The following is a 25,413-nucleotide window of genomic DNA, read 5'->3' as shown; positions in this document are numbered from 1 at the left end:
GAGGAAAACCACGAAAACCACTTTCTGTTATCTCGACAACAAGTAGATTCAAACCAATGATTCGATTTCTACTGAAGATATTTTACGTTAGCACTGTGGATGGTGCGAGTCGGGAGCATAATTCGTATCAACCAGCCATCGCTGGGAATCGAACCTGGATCACCTCATTGTTAGGTGAGTGCCCCTGAGCCACAAATTTTTATTGAGTCATGTGTTTTTTATTCGACTGATAAAGACTATAATAAATGGATTGTAATCTATTTACGAACTGTCGAAGGTGACTCAGTGTATATCTTTTCCAAGAAGCAACATTTTGCAATACTTGCCGTTTTTCACTTAAGCAGGGTATTTTGCAATAACCGCCATTAACATATGTTTTTCGAAGTCAGAAAGCTATGCCCATCATGGGTTACAAATCATTGTTTAAGTTAAAAAACTATAGTAAAACTATCACCAATCACTATTGAGGTCAATATGGCAGGATGGATTAATCTCATCTAAACCAGCTTATTTTAGAATGCATTCTTGTTCCATTACACAAATATACTGATTTTTGATGATTTTAATCCCTGCTTTGTTCTTTTTGACCTCATTAGTAATTTGAGATTTGGAAACGTTTCTGTATTTAAACTCAATTAAATAATTATTGGCGACTTCAGTTTCTTAGGATAATTCAAAAAACAATATTAAGGGTTAACATTACGGAACACTCTTTCACAAAAAGTTTTAATTTTAAGAATTGGTTTGTCACGACTCCATTAGGGCATCCTAAGTTTATTATATTTTAAAAATTATTCAAGTACTTTAAATTGATTGGAATGAAAAACTTTCAGAAAGTATTATTAAATTTTGCAATGCAACGACTATTCTTTTATACCATAATTTCCCTTATATAAATTTATCATTAAAAGAATAATTTACGGAACTCACTGTTTATGCTAATTTTCTTCAAGTAATAAGTTTAAAATTAACAAACCTTAAGCAAATTTCTCACCATCTCCGCAAAGAATTAATGATTTATCAAAATTTATTATAGTGCATTGTTTTTAAATAAATGGATCTATGGATATCTACAAAAAAATAAGAAAATGATTTTTCGTTATGGTTTTCAAATTTTTAATTTACATTTCAGTTCTTGAAGAAAAAAAAAAAACGAAACACCAAAGTAGATTTTGGGTTGCATACTGCTGTACACTACTAGTTTATAAATTATTCGAAATCTTCATACATTTTTAGTTAAAAAAAAGAAGTTAGCGTAGAATGTAATATATTAAAGAACAACTAAACAAAAACATACAAAATATGAAATTACAAATTTAATTTTTCCTAATTATTGAATGAACAAATATTGTTTAGTTGTTCTTATTATATAAAATATTACTATTACATAAAATATTATTATTATTAATATTATATAAAATAATAACAATAATAATTATTATTATTATTAATAAATTAGATAAAATGTTAATAATAATAATAATAATTATTATTATTAACACTAAACAAAAACTCCAAAGAAGCGGTTTCCATGTTTGATGTCCACCCGACTGTCGTTTTAATAATTATAATAATTATATAAAATAATAATAACATAAAATAATAATAATAATAATTTGCTATTTTACTTTATTATTATTTTATATAATTATTATTATTATTATTATTTCATATTATTATTATTATTTCATATTATTATTATTATTTTATATTATTATTATTATTTCATATTATTATTATTATTATTTTATATTATTATTATTATTAAAATGACAGTCGGGTGGACAAACATGGAAACTACTTCTTTGGAGTTTTTGTTTAGCATTTGCAGTATTTGCAGGCAGGCCGGTTGAAGATGCTACTGTTATTGCGTCTCCTCATCCGCTACACTAATCACAAGCGTTTACAAGAAGCTCAAAATGACTATCTGAATTGCAGAAAACAAAAAAAAAAGAAGGTAAAAAAAAAACAACAAACCATATTATCCAAGCATCCTCCTCACTATTCAAGCTCATCACCCCGAGCGCAACTTTTGCCGCCGACGGGCGCTTGACACCCTAAATAGTCGACTCGTTAATTGCCCGTTTAAATCATTAAAGAGCATGCCGGGCCATATTTATCAACTCCAAGATGGATTGTCAACTTGCTGGCGACAAACGAGAAAAGTCCTCCTCTGCCACAGAATCACTTTTGATAGGCGGGGACATTCTATGGGGGTTGTACTCCGCTTTTTTATTCTTTTTATTTTGGACCATCCCGTAAAAGTTCTTATCATCAACGATTATTAACTTCAACTTGATGATCTCTGGGTGAGATTTTCACCAGATTTCGAAACTGTTCCATATCGGTCCAAGCTCTTAATAGGCCTTCTCCATAACAAGCATATCTCAGCGCTGATTAGCAATATTAAGACACCAATCAATATCTTTTAATGATTGACCAATTAAAATTTTAGTGATTAAAATATTAAAGATTTAAGACACGGCTTTTTTTTAATAAAATATGATATTTCCTATTAGGAAAAGATTTAAAATGCTTTGAGGACTTCATTTTTCTTCAGAAAAATGGTGTTTCTGCTTCTTAAAATATAAATATTTATCTAAATACTATTCCCGCCAAAGAATAGTTTTGAAAATGAATAATTGCAAGGAAGTGAAACCGTGGAGCACAAACTTTTGCATCGAGAGCTTACTTGGACAAAAAGAACATTCAAATTCTTCAGCTATTAGTGCATCAGACGAGTCTACGAGTGCCAATAATTTACCCCAGTATGATTCGGATACAACAATTGATAGTAAGTTGTTATACGTTGTTATTATTATTTATTCAAAGAGTTATGAAGAATTATAAAATTTATACTAGCTCTCTCTGAAATATTTATGCTAAATTTTCTTTATACTCACTCTCTATTTAATGAATCTGCCTCAATTTACTAATACTATTTCTCTCTATTATAGCACTACCTCATTTTCCTTACACTATATCTATAATAGTTCTGCCCTATTTTTCTTATACTAAATCTCTCTATTATAATTCTTCCTCTCTTTCCTTATACTAAAATTTCTGTATAATATTTTTGCTTCGATTTCTATATTTTAACTCTCTCTTTAATATTGCTGACTCATTTTTTAATACTAAATCTCTCTATAATATTTTTGCTTCATTTTCCTTATATTAACCCCCTCTTTAATATCTTTACTTCTATTTCCTTATACTAAATCTCTCTATAATATTTCCGCCTCATTTTCCGTATATTAACTCTCTCTATAATATTTCTGCCTCATTTTCCGTATATTAACTCTCTCTATAATATTTCTGCCTCATTTTCCGTATATTAACTCTCTCTATAATATTTCTGCCTCACTTTCCGTATATTAACTCTCTCTATAATATTTCTGCTCCATTTTTCTTATTCTATAATATATTTCTGCCACATTCTCTCATATTAACTGTTTCTATAATATTTCTGCCTCATTTTTTCTACGTTAACTCTCTTTTTAATATGTTTATTTCTTTTTCCTTAAACCAAATCTCTCTGTAATATTTCCGTCTCACTTTCCTTACATTAACTCTCTCTATAATATTTCTGCTTTATATTTCTTATACTAACTCGTTCTATACTATATTCCTGCCACATTTCCTTCATATTAACTGTTTCAATATTTCTGCTTCATTTTCCTTACATTAACTCTCTAAGTCTGTTTCTTTTTCCTAATACTAAATCTCTTTATAATATTTCTGCACATTTCCTTCATAATAACTGTTTCTGTAATATTTCTGCCTCATTTTTCCTACGTTAACTCTCTTTTTAATATGTTTTTTTCTTTTTCCTCAAACCAAATCTCTCTGTAACATTTCTGTCTCACTTTCCTTACATTAACTCTCTCTATATATTTTCTGCTTCATTTTTCTTACACTAAATCTTGCTATAATATATTTCTGCCACATTTCCTTCATATTAACCATTTTTATATTTCTGCTTCATTTTCCTTACATTAACTCTTTCTATAATATGTCTGCTTCATTTTCCTAATACTAAATCTCTCTATCATATTTCTGCACATTTCCTTCATATTAACTGTTTTTATAATATTTCTGCGTCATTTTCCATATACTATATAATCTCCAAAACAAGCGGTTCAACTATAACAAGCTACCATAATGCTATGCATATTTGAACCATAGCGTGGTGTATATTTCCTGCAACCTTACTAAGGTGCTGTCAAGTCTAGAGGCTGAGTTGCATAGTATATAATTATGCTTTTCATGATTTCTGGAGGGGTGACTACTTTTTTTTTATCCAGCAAGCATAAATGAAGAGATTTGTAAGAAAAATCAAAAGCTTCAAGTGGCATTTTTATTGGGTTTTGAAGCACCAGCTTTAAAAATGTAGAAAAAGAAGAAAGTTGTATACAAAACAAACTTTCTTAACTATATCCTTTTGAATCCCAGCCTCAAAAAATTTTTAAACATTTGATAATATTTTATCACTTAATTAATATGAAAAAATATTATAAAAATAATATTATAAATATGATACTAAAAATAATATAACAATATTAATGCAATGAAATTAGTATAATAATATTAATTTCATTAAAAATAATATAATAATAATATATACAAACTTTCTTGTTATATCCTCATGAATCCCAGCTTCAAAAAATTAGTAAACATTTGGTACAATTTTATGACTTAAAAAATTAATATTAAAGAAATATTACAAAAATAATATTATAAAAACGATATTTAAAAAATAATATAATAATATTAATGTAATAAAATTAATATAATAATATTAATGTAATAAAATTAATATAATAATATTAATTTTATTTAAAAGTAATATTTAATATTATTTCTTGAATAATATAAATAATATTATTATAGCAAACAATTGGATTCCCTCTCGCCGGTTGGTATTTTTAATTAAAATGAAAAATTATAAGTAAAGAATTAAATTCAAGTAAACCTATTGGGCATTTTTATGGTATATCTTATTATTTGAGTTCAGTATAAATTTATTCCACGAGCAAATTGGGAAGAAAAACACTATAAAATATCCCACTATTTACAAAAAATGCTAAAAATTAAAAAATTATCGTTTTTTAAATAAAAAAAATTAAAAAAGTTAATTTAATTTAATTAAATAAACGTTTTTTTTAAAAAAATAATATTTTATTGAAATTATTAGTTGAGTTAGTTTTTAAAGTCACATATTTCAAAGTAAAAATAAGTTTTTTGATCATTATTTAAAGCTCGGGTTTCGAAAGGGTGTAATAAACAAGTATTAGAAAATTGAATGAATATTTTGTTTTCTGTGCAACTTCGGCTCATCAACAATCTTAATAACAGAATAATAATTTTATCTTTCAAAATTTAATATGAGCTAGTTAGTATAAAACGTTTTATGATAAACGTGTATGATAAAATATTAGAAATTTTATTAAACGGTAAAAGTCCTACTTTTGAGTATGCTTCAGCAATATTTTTCAACAATAAAGTTAATAAAATAAAAAAAGACACCATCAAAATATTTAATCTATATTAATGATTAAAACAACTAATGATGAATATTTTTCTTCACTAGTTTTGAACATTAGGAATCTTCTTATTCTATTAGTTAAGGGGTCTAACTCGTATTGGCAAACAATAAGTTTGCCGATTTTTCGACTTCATGTCATTTGCAGAATTTTCCATTTAATAACTATATCCGAGGTGTTCCGTAAAGACCGTTCTTAATATGCATTTTTAAAATGTCTCGCAAAAATACAATAAAACGTATATACTTTGAGGGATGCAAATTAATATTTCACCGAGTAAAAAAATAATGAAATCGATATCAAAATCTGTTTAATAACTGCGCAGGAGAGCGAATGAAATAAACCACAAAAACAGATTTGATTTCAGAGAAAAGTTGAAAGATAATTATTAGAGATATCCTTAAGTTTTAACTTTTAAGTAAGCTTTTTTTTTTTTTTCAAAATTGCTATTAAAATCTTTTCTTTTGTTGTAATTTGCCAGTTTTCAATTGTGTTTGAGTTTTTTTTCTCCCTCGACTAAATATTAGTTTTAGAATCCCAAATGTGTGTGCAGATTTGTTTTCCTTTTTGATAATGATTCTTAAAATACTTATTAAGGACGGTTTTCATGGAACATCTTGTGGAAAATTACAGACGGCTTCATATTTTTGCTTTCACATCCTAATATATATGTCACCGGCAAAGTGTGAAACGCCGGCATTGTATAGAATGTCTGACGTTTTTAGGCAAAGTATGAAATGTGAGAAATATTTCATACTTTGCCTAGGCATTCTATACAATGCCGAATGTTATTTAGGCAAAGTATGAAATAATCGTCCTGATGAGATTATTATGTAAATGATGTGCATGTTACTGTGAATGAGAGAAATTGGTGGTTGTTGACTTTCACCGTTGAATGTTGACAATCACTTAGTCGCTTTGGTGAATGTCCGAAATATTTATTACATCCGATTTCATATTAATTTATTTGTGGGTATAATTACATTTATTCGATATTTTAATACTTACTGACGATAGATTAGAAGAAACATCAGTGCTTGGAGAATCGGGCAAATGTATACCGGGCAGTGACCCTTGACCTTAAAAAAACATCAGTGTAGGGTATACCGGGCAATGGCACTTGATCGTAAAAAAAACATCAGTGTAGGGTATACCGGGCAAATGTATACCGGGCAATGGCACTTAACTAGACCTAGTATATATTTCGGACATTTACCAAAGGTCCAGGCATACTAGTTCTAGTTAAGTGCCATTGCTCGGTATACCCTACACTGATGTTTTTTTAAGGTCAAGTGCCACTGCCCGGTATACCCTACACTGATGTTTCTCCGAATCTATCGTCAGTAAATATTAAAATATCGAATAAATGTAAAACGACCGATTTCGGTCATTTACAGTAACATGTATTTGTCAAAAATAAAAATGTTATTCTGAAAAAAATACTGAGAGTTCCATTGAAAAACATTTATTCAAAATGTGGAAAGAAAATTAAAAAGCTATGCAAAACAAAATTTAAGCCTTTTTTATTAAGGGAAACAAAATTTTCATATAAAAAATATGAAATTAACCTACTTGTTGCCACATGGCAGGCTTGAATGATATTTTGAATTACATTTCATTAAATTTTTCCATGTAAATTTCTTTAAATTCCTCCATTTCCATGTAGCTCAGTAAAAAAATAATTTTTGTTATTAGTCAAAAGTCACGAGCCACGCGTTAAAAGTCACGAGCCTTGCCAAGTGGTGATATTTGAAACGAATCGGAGATGTATTTTATACTTTGCCGGTTTCTCATTTGGCAATCTATAGAATGCCTAGGAAATGTGTGAAATATAAATCATTTCATACTTTGCCGTCTAATTTTAGGCATTCTATACAATGCCTAGTCATTCTATACAATGCCGAATTTCATACTTTGCCGGTAACATATATATATATTTCTCTTACACGGCGACAAAAAAAAGCCTCATTACAACTCCCCGAATGGCAACGCTAGAAAGTAGACCAATGATTTCCGCTAAAAATGTTCTAGCCAAATCTAGCTGAGGTGGCTCAACATATAGCGCTTTTAAAAACGGAAACTGAAATAACCAGAGAGAGCATTCCATTATTGTTATTAGTTATTCATTGAAAAATAAGTCTCAGTCGTGCTGTTACGCTTTTGAATTTTTTTTTTAAAAAAGTTGTTATATGGATTTTAATGATTATTTTAAGTTCTTGAAATTTTGTCCATTTGCAATGTACCTAAGTTAGTAGTGAGCGAAGCGAGCTTGGTTTGCGAAGCAAACCATATAAGATTGCGTAGCAATTTTCGGGGGTTGGCGAGCGTTTGCGAGCAGGGGGCGCAGCCCTCTAGTTTATATAAAAAAAACGTAGTTTAGTTCATAATTAAAATAGATTTTCAAATTTTTTTTAAATGTCAGTTTTATATATTGCGTAACACATTTGATATTAAAATCAAAATTCAAAAGTATAACTAACATAAGAATATCTTTTCTAAAAATTAAACATGGATTTGAGAACTGAGTAAAATATTTAAATTATGGATTTTGATGTAGTTATTTTTAAAAAATTCAAAGTTTTATTAAAATAGTGTTAATATTTAATTTATAATTAAACATTCAAATTTAATAATGCAACAGATAACTTTATGTTACTTCAACTTTAAATTTTGATTCTAATGTCAAATGCGCTGACATAATATTGCGTACCATGAAAGTCTCATTTTACTAAATACTTGAAGAATATTCTATTTTTTTACATGACATAAAATAATAACAGATTGAAATAGTTTCTCATTATACTCGGTGTATTCTTAGTTTCAAGAAAATTCACATAATATGATTAATAAACAAAAAAGATCTAGATTTTTATCAACGTAAAGCTACATTACTTATTTAACAGTAGTTACCGGTAGTTTTTAATTATCTTCCTTTTTTAGCAATATTCTCTGTTATAATTACGTTTACAATTAGATAATTATTTTAAACTAGTCGCCTTCGGCAACCAGCTTGGTCACTTTTCAAAATTATCATGCACAACGTATAAACAATATTAATCAAGCCGAATGCACAACACAACTGTATTTAAATATTCTGACTGTTTAAACACTTCTTTGATGCTAACACCTTAATCAGTTTTAATCGATGTATTTGCCCTATGAACTATTAAACTCGGTATTTCTCTATCGATAGGCAACACTATAGTTATTATTCATTTTGTTAAGTTGCATTAAGTAATAATTAAATTAGTATTAAAAAATTTGCTGTACGTTTTGTGTTCTTAGCTGGTAGTTTCCATCAAAAGAATCTTCAATTTATATAAAATGAACATTTACCAGGCGATGATCGTTTCATCTGCTCACAGAAGTAAGTTAGGAAAATTAAAGAAAGTTCTTTTTTAATTAATTACATTATCCATCCAATTGCCTTCCACAAAAGGTCCTAATTACATTACCAGGCTATGATCATTTCAGCTGCTCACACAAGTAAGCATCGAAAGTATATTTATCTAAACATTCCTCACTCACACAACATTCATTGGGAGGCGAGTTATCTCGGAGAATCCCGGTTCACCTTATTGGGAGGCGAGCGTTCTATTCTCTGAACCACCGCAGCTCTCAGAAATAAATTAATCGCAATATGCACAGTCACATATTATTATTCAAAAATGAAATAAAAGATTTAAAAAAAAAATACTCTGCGGCTCGCTCCTCCTGTTCCCTTTGCTCAACAACCTCCGTGATTGCTTCTCACTCATCATTGAAGATCAGGGAGGAAGAGGATAATTTTTTTACGAAAATTACGATTGGATTGCTATCCGTTTCATTTTGAGTCTCTTGATCTTCTTAAAAGATTTTTTCTTAAAAAACGCTAAAAAAGGATAAATTTATTTATAAATTAGAAAATTATTGTAATTTTATGTAAGCGCTTTTTATGAATACGTTAATCTTACTGAAATAAAAGGATAACTAGATTTAAAAAATAATCAAATGTATTTTTTTTAAAAAAGTAAACTTAGTAGTACAGAATGTAGGACAACGAGAAGTAATTTTACTTGATAACAATATATAACGATAACTTTATATTGTATGACAGTTTGCATTGGAAATAATTTCTGTTTCTCCTCTGTCTTTATATTTTTAAAAATTTTGATATAAATATATATCTGGCATCATCTAATCTCCCTTATTATTTATTTATTAATTAGTTTTGTTAGTTTTTACATCATCGACCAATTTTTTTTTTTACTGAAAGTGTTAATTCGTATTTTCAAGTTTCTAATTCTTATAGAGTTTGTACAACAACAAAAAATAAATAAATAAAATATAAAAAAAATATAATAATTTTTTTGTTGTTGCATAAATGCAGTTGGAATTGCTTTAACATTCGATGAGTTTGGAATTTTGAAAAAAACTCTACGTTAATTTCATAAGCTAATATGTCTTTTTCATGAGGTCAAAATTAAAAGGCTTTAGTTGCATTGCTGAGGCATGTAGAGTGAAGTGTAGGGTACATTTTCCAATAAGTTTAACAGTTAATAATTCTTGAAATAATTATCGAATGTTTATTTTTTTTATTCCATCGCAATTCTTGTTCACTTTTCTACACACCTTAGTAATTTCAAGTTTCTAACTTTTATAATTTTTGCGCAGCAAAATAAAATTCAACGTTAAGTTAAACACTCAAATCTATCGTTGGTGACATTTACGATTTTTTAGTAAGATAACGAAACTTTGAGCTAAAATTAGAATTAAGTCAAATGAAACAAGGCTTGAAAATTTACACCACACTCACGGTAAATTAGGTTCAATGTTGAACATAATGGTGTAAATTTGCTAGTAAGATTTTAAATTGAAGTGTGGCGTAACTAAATTGATGAAGTAAGATAATAGGGTTCAACTTGAACACATATTAAGGTTGCAGCGAATTTAAACTTTAACATGGTCCACCTAACTTTTAAATTAACTATGAGCAAGTGATAGACTAGTTCATAGACTATCTTTTACTATCATTCTTTATTATTTTATTAATAATAAATAATAAGCTGAATCAGTTTTCGATTTCGTGATTATGTGATATATAAGCTGGTTTTGATTAGTATACAATTATGGTGATTCTAAACATAAACTAATGAGTGCTAAATTTTTTTACAAAACTCACATAAATATTGATTTAAGACCATTAATGTGTAAGTCCGTACAACTTCCTCTTTGAGAAGGATTTTCAAGCTATATATTAAGGGGGTGATTACAGAATACCCTGTATAATCAAATACATAATCTAAATATATGTTCTATTATAGGTGAAAATGCATCAGATGACAAACGAAAAAGGGCTAGAACTGCATTTACTTCATCACAAATTAAGGCACTGGAAGTAGAATTCGAAAAGAACAAGTACTTATCAGTTTCCAAGAGACTTCAACTAGCAAAACAACTGAAATTATCGGAAACACAAGTAATTCAGTTTTCTTACTCTCATTATACTCCATATTAATTTCCACTCTACATCATAGTAATATAATAAAAAGAGTGTTCCATAAAAGAAAGGTAACTAAAGGAAAGCATCCTAAAGGAAAGCATAGTCGGAAATAAAATGCAAATCTGTTGGCTCATTTGCAGAACTTCTTACAAGGTTTCGCAGTTTGGCCACCATGCTCACCAGATCTTTCCTATTTCGATTTCCTTTTGAAGGGACAGTAGAAGGTTTGTGCACGCGACTTTCATCGATTCTGCAGAAGACCTCGTTTGGCAGACTTTCAGCTTCCTGGGGTAGAGAGCGATGTGCCTGGTAATTCTCAGAACAAAGGCCTATCCTTTCTCGCGGTTGTATCGTTTAAATAGCAGCAGCCGCACAGTGGTCTGAAGCGGAAGAAATGTAGGCCAAAAGCCTAAATGTTCTTAAAAACTATATATTATGTATTTATTAGAAGTTTGGAGGGTAATTTATTAAGAATATGACGAATATCAATTCTATTCAATGTGTTGGTTAAATCGGATTAGATTGACGATATTATATTACGAACTATGTTGTAATACATAAATGAATATCAGTTTTTTGGGGGGATTTCTGATTGATAATGAAATGCCAATTAATAAATATTTAAATTCTGATATGAAAATGTTATTGAAAATGAATTTTATCAAATATAAATTTAAGTTTGAAAAATTTTAAGAGTGAAGATAAAAGGGATTGAAAATTCTATATTATTTCAGAAAAATTCAATTAAAGAAACTGTATATAGTTAAAAATGTATTAACTTTATCGCAAATTACGTGCAAGGCAACCACTGCTACTTCAGTTGTATAGTTTTAATATTTTTCATTTTTGATAGTAAAAGTAATAGTGAATGTCGTAAATTTTTGTAGATAAAGACTTAAAATTATTTTCAGCAACCAATTTTTATTACGATAAGATTTTGCCATATTATGCTGTTTTTTTTTTATGCTATTTGTTGTTGTATGCTAAAGGATTATGCCATATAATCCTTCGCAATTTGCAGGAAAAAGTTGCATACTCGCAATTTACAATAAAATGCATATTTTCTTCAGGAATAACTCTGAAAATCATTCGGTTTTATTATCAAAATTAATAATTAACCCCTTCCCTGTTCTTGAATGAATGCAAGACTTATCGGATTATTGAAATGATCTAGTAAAACACACGGAAAATATTTTTTTAAAGAAAAAATTTGATTTTTTAACTTAAATATGTGCAGTTACCAACAAAATTACTTTTAAATTCCACGAAGTTTCTTATCGAAACAGAAATTGAAATACTAGTTTTCAAAGATGTTATATTGGCTAGTAAAATGAACTTTACATGAGCTACTTCTATGTCAAAAAATATATTTTATTGTCGAAATTTTCAAATCTGTTATCGTTTGTTTCTTGCCCTAAACGATGATGAAAAATAAAATCAAAGCTGCTATTTAAATTGTAACAGCGTTTGATAATAGAAATGATAATCTTCAGTCTAACACACGCAGATTGTTTTTCCATTTTTCTTATTTTCATTTTAAATTTCTTTTAGTGCAAATATGTGCCTCGATTTTTATTTATTTTTCACGATACAGCGCAGAAAGAAAAAAAAAAAACAGGACCACCCTGGATAAATTTTGATTTAATGAATTAATGGTCCGAGGGGGTGACCTCAAGCGCTATTTAAAAACAAACAAATTAAGGCACAACAACATACTTTATCTGAATCAACATATCTTTTTTTCAACGGATTCTGATTTCTGATCCCTAAAACCTAGATGGTAGCCGCAATCTGGGAAATATTGTCCTAATAGTTATGCCAAGTCAGAAGAGCGCTTCGAAGTTTTGACCTCTTAATGTTAATTTTACTTTTTGCGTATGTATTTCGCAATACCCCGAGAACCTTATTAAACAAATTGAAAAGTTTTTGCAGACAATTATAAAAGTTGTTGATTCAAAGATAACTCCATGCAAAAAAAAACTTTTATTAAATATTTATTATTTTTTATTAATTATTCAATTTAAACGTATAAAACGTTTTGAATTGTGAAGTATAAAATTTTTTACATCATTTTAAGGAGTGCAATTTTACATAGCAAAATACAAAATTTGCGCGGTCGAATAGTTTTCCGAGAAATCGAATTTTAAGTATCTGACTTTTTTCATCATATTTTGGGAAGTTTTAAAGCAGTTATTACATTTAATTTATAAATTTGTATTAATGTATTAATCATCATATCAATTTATTAATCATTATATTTTATTTATTAGAGTTGCTTTGCTTAATGTCTTGGAAAATTCTAAAAAGATATAGATTCATTCCATGTAAAAAAGAAACTGTAAAACCTGTGATTTTTATAAATTTGTAAGTGAAGTGAGCATGTTTTTTTTTTTCAATTCAAAATATATCTGATTACTATCTTGATATTTGTGTTTGGGTGACTAAAAAAATTTCAGAAATATACAACCTCAACGCAACACATAAAGTTTTAAGGGGTCTTGGATGTTTCAGTCATATTATTGAAGAAATTTAAATTCAACTATAATATTTTAGTCAGTTTTATCAAAAGCAAGAAATATTTTTGTCATCTAGAATTGATCTTGGAAATCATAGGTATTTTGGAATATAAATATTTAGAATTCTAGGTATTTTAAAAAATATGCCAACAAATTTCCAAGATTTTTCAAATATTTGGGGAACAGAACTGGATTCCACAGGAGTCATAAAGAAAGAGGAATTGCCTTTAATATAATAAAATGCGAAAAATAAATACATTTATTACAGGACTAAAAATGTACATAAAGTTAAAGGTTTTTACCATTTTATGTTTAAAAATTGCAAATTTTTTCTTCTGCCTTAGATATCGCTTTTTAAATGAACATATAATTTAAACTTGGGGTAATCAGGATGCTAATCAGGGTGTTTTTATGAAACAAAAATATAAGTATATGAGTTTTTTTTAAGAACTCGTGCTGAAATAATAATAGAACAAATGCATTAAGACCCACTTTGATATGATTCCGTATTTAAAGAGATTCCGGATATTTCGAGAAAAATAGAGTCTTTTCTTTGGTTCAGTATAAAAAGTGCTGGAACAGCGGTTCTCAAAATGTGTTCCGCAGAACCCTAGGCTAAGCGTGAAAAGATCGCAGGGGTTCCTAGAGTTGGAACTTTTCTTTAAATCAGTAATAACTTATGAAAATTGTAATTATATTTATGGCCAACAAGTAAACCATATTTTATTTATATTTCGGTTGCTTTTATGAAATTATTTATCTAAAATTCCATTGAAAAATTATTGCAAAATTCAAAAAAAAAATTCCAACATTATACTGAATATTATGAAAAGGGTGTGCATTAATAAAAAATTGCATCAGTTTTTCTCATCAAACTTTTCAAATTAAATTTAAGCAACCAAATTAAAGAATAAATATGATTTTCTGATAGCCATTTTCAACGTTCATAACTGTTTTTTTTTCTCGAAAACCTTAGTCGGGATTTTCTCTAAATGAAGATGGATTATTTAGAGTTCCACAGTATTTTATATTAAAGTGTATCTTATAGCAAGAGTTTTTTTTTAAAATTCTTACTATTTTTTTATTTAACGAGGTAAATAATTTACTAAAAGCATTAAATTAAATCAAGAATAATTTAAACAAGAAACCAACAATGCATTATCAAATCTTATAAAATAAATTCTTTCTTTCTTTCTTACTAAAAAGTCTTTCGGTACATATTTATTTTTTAAAACACCGTCTTTAAATTTCAACTTTCTAAACCTGAAACATTGACAGATAATAGTGTTGCAGATTTATTAAAATATATTGAATAGTTTTTTTCAAGTTGCAGAAAATGTAGATAATGAAATCGTTCATAAATTAATTTACTTGAGATGAAAATTAGATAAAATTTTTTAAAGCTAAACAATCTACGATAGATAAATACATTTTAACTTCGCAATAAAAATATAATATGAAAGCATATCCTTCTAGTTTTTTCCTGTTTTTTTTCTTCAGGTAGATTTTTTTATTATCTGAGTTCCTCGTTAAACCAGAATCCTAATGTAATGTAGTTTGTGTTTTGTCTATTTGTTTATGGGTATAAAATATTGAAAGTTTAAAAAACAAAACTTAAATACTGTAGTTCATGTTTTGATTTTGTGATATTCAAAATAATACTGAATACAGTTAATCTTTATTTCGATGATATTAACCAATAAAATCGTGCTCTGCTTAATCCAATAACGTAAAGCCACAAGGAAAGACGAAATATAACACTATATAAGAAAAAAATATCGGAATTTTATTAGCTTTATTAATTGCGTTAGTATAAGTCTTCGTAGCATTGTTCAGTATTAATTGTTTTCTTTACTTTTCCACCTCGTACGAAGAACGGGTATTCAGCTAGTTTGAAATGAAATGGTAAAAGCCTCATTTTAAGTTAGAAATGAACGATTTATTATTACTATTATTGATGTTGTTTTATTTTGTTTATATATTGACGCTGTAAAAACAAAATCAGGAAGTAATGTTTATAACTTAAATGTACTTTTTTTATTACCGTCGTTGAACAGCCGACCCAATTTTTGAGTTTAATTTTGAACCTAATCCAGAAGACAAGGTAACTCCTGGATCAGGACCCCCAAGGGTATTGATTTGTTATGGGAACATGGAGGATTTTGTGACTCGACAGATTTAACGAGCATCAGTCACCATTAACTACACGCAGAGTCTTCGGTTGGCAGGGATCGAACCCACGACCTCTTGGACATGAGCCCAGTTCCCTACCAACCAGACTATCCCGGCTCTAACTTAAATGTATTGAGAGTGTTATAACGATATACTGGTGTTTTTGTGAAATGAAACATTTACACATACACAAGTAATGCAAATAAATTCGAAGATTTAGCACCCTAATTGTAAGAATAAGTACTTATCTGTATTATATCATTGTAAGATATAATACAGAGTACTCATCTGTATTATTTTAATCCCTTCAAGATCGCTAGAGATGGTCAAGCGATTCCCTTCACGGCCCACGGTAGCACATATAAAATGAGTCCTTCTGACTTTAGTGATCCTAGATCACAGGAACAGGATCTCAATTCTGTACTCTCGTATTATATCATCTCGTATAACATTTCGTATTAGTACATACACGTACTTTTCTGTAAACATGAACTTGGAGGGTGCGGACGGGGGAGGTGCTTTTTTCTTCTTCCGCTGGTTCTCAAGGGTTACATTATTTACGTTACCATAAATGAAAAAACTTAGTTTGTATAGAGAAACAATTCTCAGTTGTAATTAATTGAGGGATAGAATTCGTTGGCGGTTGGGTTGGAAAAAAAAAAGGTAAATGTGTGCTTTGTAGCAGAGATGCTGGTTAATTTTTTAGAATTTGCACCGAAAAATTACTGAGAATGAGTTAGTCTTGATAGTTCTTTTCTTCTGAATTCGATTCAAAATTGCATAAAAAATATGAAAAATTTTAAAGATAAAGAGTACAGATTAGAATTCAATCATTCGTGATATTAATTTATTTGAACCTACGGAAATTAAATAGACTGATATTGTGACAAAAAACAGGATATTTCATTGGAAATGGGCTGAAATAATGGAAATAATACAGCACAAATAAAGAAACCAAGTGCTGCACCGAACTGTGAAAACTTCAAATGTATTCTAAGTTTATTATCATTTACATATTAATAACAGAAACTTTCGCTTAGTTAAATAAATGCAATAATTTATATGAACAATTATTGCATTTATCAGCTTAAACCTTAGTATTAGAAGGTTTTTTCCTGTTTTTCTTCTTAGTGTAACTCAAATATGGATTCATTTCAATAAATAAAAAAAAAAAAAAAAAAACTTCTTATGGTTTTTTTTTATTGAAAGAAATCTACAGAATTGTCTTAATACTTTATTCGAGAATTATATGCATTTGAAATTGCGATTAAAGTTGGTAAATGTGAATTGCTGCCTCAGATTTACTCTTGGGAGAGTTTGTTTACTACCGAAAATAATGTAAAATTAATAAATAACGTTCGTTTTAAAAGAGAAAATCTCTCTTTGCCACGAGAAATAAAATTCGTTGAAAAGCAAAGACAAGGGATGGTAAGAGCAGTGAGCACTGAATAAAGCTTTAAAAATCGTGACGAGTATCAGTAAGTTTTTCTCTACAAACAGAGGTTCTGGTAAGAATTATTTTCTTAAAAGTAAGAGTACCTTTGTTGTTGGACAAACTTACGATGTTTTTGTAGAACTTCTCTTAACATGGATTAACTTGATAAGGATTACTGTTGCTGTTGTTGTTGTCGGCCATTAAGGCAGAGGGGGTGCGATTGTACTTGTTTTCCAGTGGTGCCATCTATGGCCAATAATTCGACTTCTGCCTCACCCATAAGCCACACCGTTTACAGAGCGGACCCATTCATACATCCATTCATTCATCCACAGATCGTAATTTTGACCTGAACCAGGGAACGATCTATCTCCAATTTGGTACCCTCATAGGTATAATTTGTTATGAGAACATGGAGGACTTTGTGACCAGACAGATTTAACGTGCACTAGTCACTATTCCCTACACGGAGAGTTTTCTGCCGGCTGGATTCGAGCTACCATTCTCATGTGAGAAAACACGTGAGTCCAGCGTCCAGCCAAGTGGGCTATCCCGGACCATAAAAAGGATTACTGTAATCACGAATTTGTTCCTTTGTCAAGTTTCTAAGTTGAATCTAAAATTGCAAAAATTAAAAATGTAATATAGCTTACTATAGAAAAAGCTATATAAATGGAATACATATGTTTTTTCATTTAAAAAAAAATAAATTTTTTTTTTTGTTTTGTTTTACTACGAGAGGAAAAGACGACTGCGAAGCAATCTTGTGGGTTGGGAAGCGAAACGAGTTGATAAAGGTTCCCAGCAGGCAGCGATTTCGTCGACTAGCAAGTAGCAAATTGTTAGTTAAAAAAAAGCCAAATTCTAGTTACAGAAAAATGCAGTAGCCAAAATTGCACGTAACTTTTGATTATTTGGATTTTCGTTCGTTTTCTTGTCTTTTTTCTCGTGATTTTTCAAATTCTGATATTTTTTATACAATGTTATTACGACACGTGATTTTCGATGTAATGTTATCACTTCCATGACGCTCTCGATTAACGATGTAAATTCCATCGTAAATATTCACCGTTTCCCGATTATTTTATCGGTAGTTATCAATCGTTTTTTCTACGATTTACATATTATTTTTTAAACTTCGGTATTTTTAATACGGCAGTATTGCAACACTTGAAGTTTGAATTTGAGTAATCACTTTTTCATGCACATGATTCAAGGCTATTCCGTCGTTAACCCTCTTAATCTGATCGTTTTCTTGGCAGTTGTTTGAGCTATTTTTCGTTTTTACGGCATTGTTGCAAAGTCTGATACGTATTTTTAATATAACTAGGAGGCTCCGCCCCCTGCTCGCTAACGCTCGCCAACCCCCCAGAATTGCTACGCAATCCTATGTGGTTCACGCCGTGAACCATGGCTCGCTGCGCTCGCTCGCCAAAGACATAATATATTATCATCAAAGACATAGTATTTTATCATCAAAGACACAGTATTGTACTTATGTAGAAGAATTCTACCAATGTTCTTATTGGCTTTTAAAAAAGTATATTAGCTATTTAGATTGTACATGGTGAAAAAATCAAAACATTTGCTAAATAAGAAACATATTAGCAAAATAAATTATCAAATATTGCTTCACTGATATTCTGCATTTTAAAGCGTGAAAATTCAATGCATAAATAAACGCGAAATATTAAAAAAATTCAATGCATTCAATACAAACACTTAAACGTTTTTTAGACGTTTAGGTAGCTCCCAGTAGAAAAATATCAATTCAACAGCGGCCTTTTAAAGAATTCTCACTTCAATTAATTAATTAATTCCTAATTGAGTTTAAATTAAATATTGTCATGTTTTTAGTGCATGAATCTGAATTGAACAACCTGATAATGCTCACTCTGGTTATTGTTATCTGGTTGCTCACTACGTGCTCTTGCGCGCCGAATCCAATCAATTAAAAATGAAAACTGTTGCCATCGCGAGAAAAGAAATATCATCGGTTTTATTGATACATACATACATGCGTACGCACGTATTAGCGTTTTATATAATATAGATGTTATTTCGACTCACGAATTTTGAATTTGAGTAATCACTTTTTGACGTTCTTTATTTGCGACAATGCCGTCGTAAATCAACGTCATTTTTTAATTGTTTACTCGGCAGTTGTAACAGTTAGTTATTTTACTTCAGCTCCGTAAATTTCTACATCATTTTTATATTCTCGAAATTTTACGTACGACATTATTACTACGGACGTATAACATAATCGAACACTTGATTATTTAAAATTTCATATGAGTATAAATATTTACCATTCAGTGATCGCTTTATTGCAATAAGTCACACAGAAATGATTATAATGAATTGAGTACTTGCACTTCAAGAAGAAGACCACGGATACCCACACATATGACCCATGACGTCAGTGGCAGTTGATCGCTTATAAATAAAATGGCGTGTTAAGGTCAAGCTAAGTTTCTCCTCACAATTTAGAATTAAATACACCACCGTATCGCACATTGAATTCATTGAAATACAATTCCTGCTCGTCTACGTCTTTTATTTAAATTAAAATTATTATTTGCTTGTGTATTTTATAGTAACTGTGACTTATTTTTGTTATGTGTACCTGGCAACTTCGATACATAATTAGTTTGTTTATGTTTTACATGGTTTCCTACCTGTCTTGATGTTAAAATAGAAATATATAGTGAAATAATTAAAATTTTTGTGAAAGAATATAGAATGCGTTCCTTAGGAGAATTGATACTATAACGGTTGCTAACGTAAAAAAATGCCACGTTTCAACAGCCAATCAAGATCGAGATAAACACACTACGTCACTAGGTATCACATTTTAGCATTAGCAAACTTTGCTACTGATTTTGAAAAACAAAATTGTACCCTGGTTCCAGTATATAAAAATTATTAAAATGTCACACTTTCAAGTTAGTTATTTTGTCGAAAATTTTCGAAACTCTAATTTTTAAATTTTCGATGAAAACTACGTACTTGAATACTATAATATAATTGCATCGATAACTACGTATAATCTACGCACTGATAACTATAATTTAACGGTTAAAAATAAAGATTAAAGACAATAGGATTTAATTGCGATTTTTATTTCTTGAATTATCGATTCATTAATCGTGTGCTTCTCCTTCTGTAAAGAGGTTCCGGTAATCTAAGATTAATTCCTATGATTTGAAACAGCGGAATATATTCCTCGGCCATCATCATCAGATCAATGTAATCATCTTCATTATCCACTGTGGTAACCGATATATAAATTGATTTTAAAGATTCCGGTGGATGCACAAGCAAAAACTCAAAAACAGAGTCGAAACCGTCTACAGATTGTCCAAAAGACATTTGAAGTAATTCCAACTTTTTGGAAATTCGAAGAAACGGGATGAGGTACACTGAAATGTCATCGATAGAAGACATCCAGAAAATGCTTAACGATTCTAAAAAATCAAGAGCTCGGCAGTTGCTTAGTTGCTGAAACAGATGGCCTATATTCAGATTTTCAGATTCTTGAAGACTCCTTTCCAGTCTGAATTGCAGGTATTGAAGCGGAATAAAGTCAACCAAATAAACTGAAAAAGTCTTCCGAATTTGAGAGGAATAAACGAGATTCATGTTTACTCGTAATTGTGGACTCAATTTTCGCAAACGTTTCCACACCATCGGAGAGATACCATTGATAGGAGCTTGCTTAGAACCCTGGCATTCTATATCGATTAGTGAAAGCTTCTTAAGGGAGAGGAACTGAAACTCATTTAGCTCCAGCAGAAAGTGCATCGTTTCTTCGAAGAACTCAGAATAGTTCACTCTTAAAGTTGTTAAGTTCGTGAAACAGTACATCGACAATAAATTTGGTGATCTGGGGATATCAACTCCTGTTTCGTAGCGGTCCCTAGTGAAGCCTTTCAGAGCTAGTGTTTTTATATTTAACGAATTTCGTTCGCAAAGTGCTGAAAGTATTTTAACTCCGTCTTCCTTTCTGTAGAAACTATTGTAGAATTCGACATTTCTTAGAGTATGCTGAGTTTGAAGGAAGTTTACTGTACAGCTAACCAAAGTAGAGAAGTCATTGTTGCTTAAAAACTGAGAAAGCTTATGCGTGTTTTCAAATTTAAGGGAATAAAGTTTGCAATTGGATGCAGTAATTGCTTCCAAAAATAACTGCAGTTGTTCCTTAGCTTTATTAATTTTTTCCCGAATGAATAGGTTTCCTGAAATTTCAACGCAATTGAACATGTACCCAAACTTTCGAGCCATTTTAATTTCTGGCCATGTTTCCTGTTCTGACGCACTAAATATGTTGTATTTTATTTTGTTCCAAACACTTGGAGATCCATATTCATTTGACCAATTTTTGCAGACTAAGGACATATTTATTTGATCATCTTTATCCAAATATGTATAGACGGTTTCCAATACTGTTGATGGAAGGGCAGTCCAATTTATGTGTTCCTGATATATTTTGACATCGTAATCGACAACAGAGTTTTGATTTCTGTAGATTGGAGACGACATATTCTTAATTTTTAGAAATAATTGCAATTACCTGGCAGAATTTTTTAATTCAAACTAATTTAAATGTCCCATTTAATATTATGAACTTAGAGTATTTAAGTGTGATTTATTTATATTGCTTTTAAAACTCTTTATGTTCCAAGTTTAAAGTAGTGCTCTCATACTTGAATGAGCCACGAGTACAAAATGTAATTGGGTTTATCAGTTTGACAATCGTAAGTTGAATTTAAGATCATCAATTACATGCTTGCAAGCAACGTCATACGTGGTTCCGCTGATCTAAGGCTACTATACTATCATTATCGTCTAATTCAGGGGCTCTACGCTGATCTATAATCAAGTTCGACACACGCGTGACATCACTTGCTGCTTTCCAATTAAATTTGATCTGAAAATTGATTCAGCGTGATAGTAAACTCAAGCCTTAAAACTGTAACGTTAACACGCCATGCACAACCACATAACTAGAAAAAAGCATTTTATTTTATAACTGTCGTTGAACCACCGACTGAATTTCCAGTTTACGAATACCAATGTTCAGTTCCGTATTCTTGTAGTTTTTAATCCAATCCAGAATACAAGGGAAATCTTGAATAAAGCATTCGGAGAAATTTATCTTCGTGGAGGACTTTTTGGTGGAAATAACCCGAATTTGAGTTGCATGGAGAGGAAGACCACTGAAACCTCCCACGATTATCCTGGCGGCTAGGGGACTGTTATCCATGATCTGTCTGCCACTGAGGATAGCTTACGTCAATACTGTGGTCAGTGGGAGCCGGGTGAGGAATTAGAATCAACCAATCTTTTCCGGGATACGAACCCGGTTCACCTCATTGGGAGGCGAACTCTCTATCCCCTGAGTCATCACGGGTGAAGTACAACCATGTGATTAGTTAAAAGTACCCAATTTAAAGCTGGACAATTACCAATTAGGAAAGAGGGGTCGGGATAGCCTGGTTGGTAGGGCGGCCCAAGAGGTTCTGGGTTCGATCCTCGCCGACCGAAGATTGCCCGTGTAGTAAATGGTGATTGATGCACACGTTAAATCTGTCGAGTCTCAAAGTCCTCCAGGTACCCATAACAAATCAAGACCTCTGGGGTACTGATTCAGGAGTTACCTTGTCTTCTGGATTGGTTCAAAATTACAAGGCTACGGAGTTGAACATCAGTAGTCGCAAACCCTCGAAATTGGGTCGGCTGTTCAACGACGGTTATGAAATAAAATAAGGAAATAGCTCTTTAATAACCACTTATATTATTTAATAGCTCCTCATCATGTCATAGATCGATGATAGACATTCGTTGAAATTATATATTTGGGAGTTATTATAATTATTGGAATTTAGGAATTCCTTTTTTCTTAAAGATTTTTTTACAAAAATCATCGGTTAAATGTTTCAGTTTTAATTGCGTTTTCGTTAAAATTACAGTGTTTCAAATTTTATAGAAACACTGTAAAATTAAGATTGACTTGTTTATTAATTTAAGTACTTGTTTAATTAGTGAGTAATCAATGCTTGTTATAATTTAGTATTTTTTCTGTTTTATTATTTTACTGATTCTTTTATTATTTATTATTTTATTATTTTACTCATTTTACTGATTTTATTAAATCAATATGCTGTATAGTGTGCAAAACAAAAAAAGTAACACCCTGATTAACTTTTGATCTAATGATGGGATCTTCATGTTCTAGGAATCAATTTAAGATACAAAAACATAATTCCTCTGAATAAACATACACCTTCTTCGACGGATTCGGATTTCTGACTCCCAAAATATAGGGGGTAGCAGCAATCTGGAAAATATGGTCCCTATAGTTAAGTCAGATCAGCGGTCCAAGGTTCACTTTTTGCGTATTTTGACATAACTCGAGAACCTTGTACGCGAATTAATAATTTTTTGCACCCAATTATAAAATTCATTTATCCAAGGATAATTCCATGCAAAAAATAACTTTGAGTAAATATTTATCATTTTTTGTTCATTTTATTTAATATTAGAGGAAAAGTTTTTGAATTGTAAGTTATACGATTTTTCACATAATTTTAAAGAATATAAGTTTAGCAAAATACAAAATTTGAGTGAAATCGATCGAATAGTTCATGAGAAATCGAATTTCAAAAAAGTTTTATTTTAAAAATGAACATTAAAACAATCAAATAATGTTATAATTTCTATAATCAAAGGGGTTTCTTTTGAACAGCCGTAGGTTATTTAGAAAAATTCGATTCTTTGAAAACCGGGCATTGTAATTATGCAGAATGGCAGGCTAAATTAAAAGTATCTAGTCCACAAAAAGTACACCACTAAACAAAGTTTGTCCCAATGTTTTATCCAGGAGTTCTTTTGTCTTCTTGGTTGGGTTTAAAATTACAAGGCTCCGGAGTTGAACCATTGATAGTCGCAAACTCAGAATCGGGTTGGCTGTTCAACGCAGGTTATAAAATAAGTCTAACAATTTTTAGGTTCACTGCAATGAGCTCAATTGCTTTTATGCTAATTAGAAATATATGTAATAAGCCTAGTTGACTATTTAATTATCAAATAAGCCTTGTTCAATTAATCTGATTCACTATATTCCTCTATACAATGTAAATTCAGGCTGATTGAGTAAATCTTTGTATATAATTTTTAATTTGCTTTAAGGCTTATGAACTGATTGAAATAAGCCTGAAAAGTAAAAAGCTTTATAGAAGATATTGGATACAGTTACAATCATCCCACCTAACTACAAACTCCAGATTTGAAAAGATCGTATATTGGTGTTATTTTAAAATATTTCATATTGATAGACATTCGTTTAGTAGTTTAACGAAAGCTGAACTAGACTAGTAACTTAACTGACGGTTACAATCAATTTATGTCTTGGTTTAATTAAATATCCCAAATAATTTTTTATTAAATTTCAGATAAAGATCTGGTTTCAAAACAGAAGAACAAAATGGAAACGGAAATATAGCACAGACTTGGAACTTTTAGCTCAGCACTATTACCAATCAATGGGTCTACATGCAGCGAGGCCTATGGTCATTGGAGATAGACTGTGGCTATTTAATTATCCTATGGAAACTCAAGGCATGGTGCCAAATATGCTGGGGCCGGGTATGCCTCCCGTTCTGGATTCACCTGTACCAGATATGCCACCTGTTCCGCCCAATCTCATGTCTCCATTTCAGTGATATGGTTTATATACCAAAGACGTACGCTTTATTTTTAATGTGTGATTATGTTTCAATGCAAAGATTCTTAAATACTACTTTGAATTACATATAGAGTTTATAGATAAGAAACAATGTCTATGTTTTGGAATGTGCCAAATTAAGAAATATAAACACACGTTAAAGGAGAAAGTGTTAATTGCTTGTACAATAAAGAATTTGAGCTTTTATTGGTGTCGTTTACTTACTGCACTTAATCAGGTTTTATATAAACTGATTTTCAAGTGTAAGCAAAAATTGTCACCGTGCATTGCGCTAATTTTTCTTAAGCTATTCGATTGGTTTCGACGTTATTTTTTTTTAAAAAAAGCTTCAATTAAAGTATTAATTTTATGTTTGGTAAATAGGGTTTGTAAAATAATGAATGCAAACTCAAGTTTAAAAATTTATAAAATATTTTTCAAAGTAAGGGAAAATTTGAGTTTAGAAACTAGAAATTTTTATCCCGCTAACAGATCTACAGCAAATGGTAATGCATAAGTTTCAAATTTTTTTTTTC

The 25,413-nt window shown here is 30.1% G+C and overlaps 1 protein-coding gene across 1 annotated transcript; it reads left to right on the top strand.

Moving 5' to 3' along the window:
- Positions 1-2,178: 2,178 nt before the first annotated feature.
- lms (lateral muscles scarcer) lies at positions 2,179-25,084 on the top strand. The gene is made up of 3 exons (XM_016052627.4): positions 2,179-2,794; positions 10,847-11,001; positions 24,606-25,084. Exons 1-3 carry the CDS (start codon positions 2,635-2,637, stop codon positions 24,873-24,875), a joined length of 585 nt encoding a protein of 194 aa, XP_015908113.2. The 5' UTR covers positions 2,179-2,634; the 3' UTR covers positions 24,876-25,084.
- The last annotated feature ends 329 nt before the right edge of the window (positions 25,085-25,413 follow it).

Source organism: Parasteatoda tepidariorum, chromosome 2, assembly GCF_982258835.1.
Source record: "Parasteatoda tepidariorum strain Cologne lab strain chromosome 2, Ptep-v5.0, whole genome shotgun sequence".
Classification (NCBI taxonomy): domain Eukaryota; kingdom Metazoa; phylum Arthropoda; class Arachnida; order Araneae; family Theridiidae; genus Parasteatoda; species Parasteatoda tepidariorum.
The sequence above is the reverse complement of the archived record's forward strand: the minus strand, read 5'-3'. Positions and strand labels throughout refer to the sequence as shown.

What these genes read in the sequence shown, in the direction of transcription:
- lms (XM_016052627.4), top strand. Translation starts at nt 2,635, where the DNA reads ATGAATAATTGCAAGGAAGTGAAACCGTGGAGCACAAACTTTTGCATC. An exon ending in TTCGGATACAACAATTGATA is followed by an intron (nt 2,795 to 10,846) that starts GTAAGTTGTTAT and finishes GTTCTATTATAG; the next exon opens with GTGAAAATGCATCAGATGAC. An exon ending in TGAAATTATCGGAAACACAA is followed by an intron (nt 11,002 to 24,605) that starts GTAATTCAGTTT and finishes ATTAAATTTCAG; the next exon opens with ATAAAGATCTGGTTTCAAAA.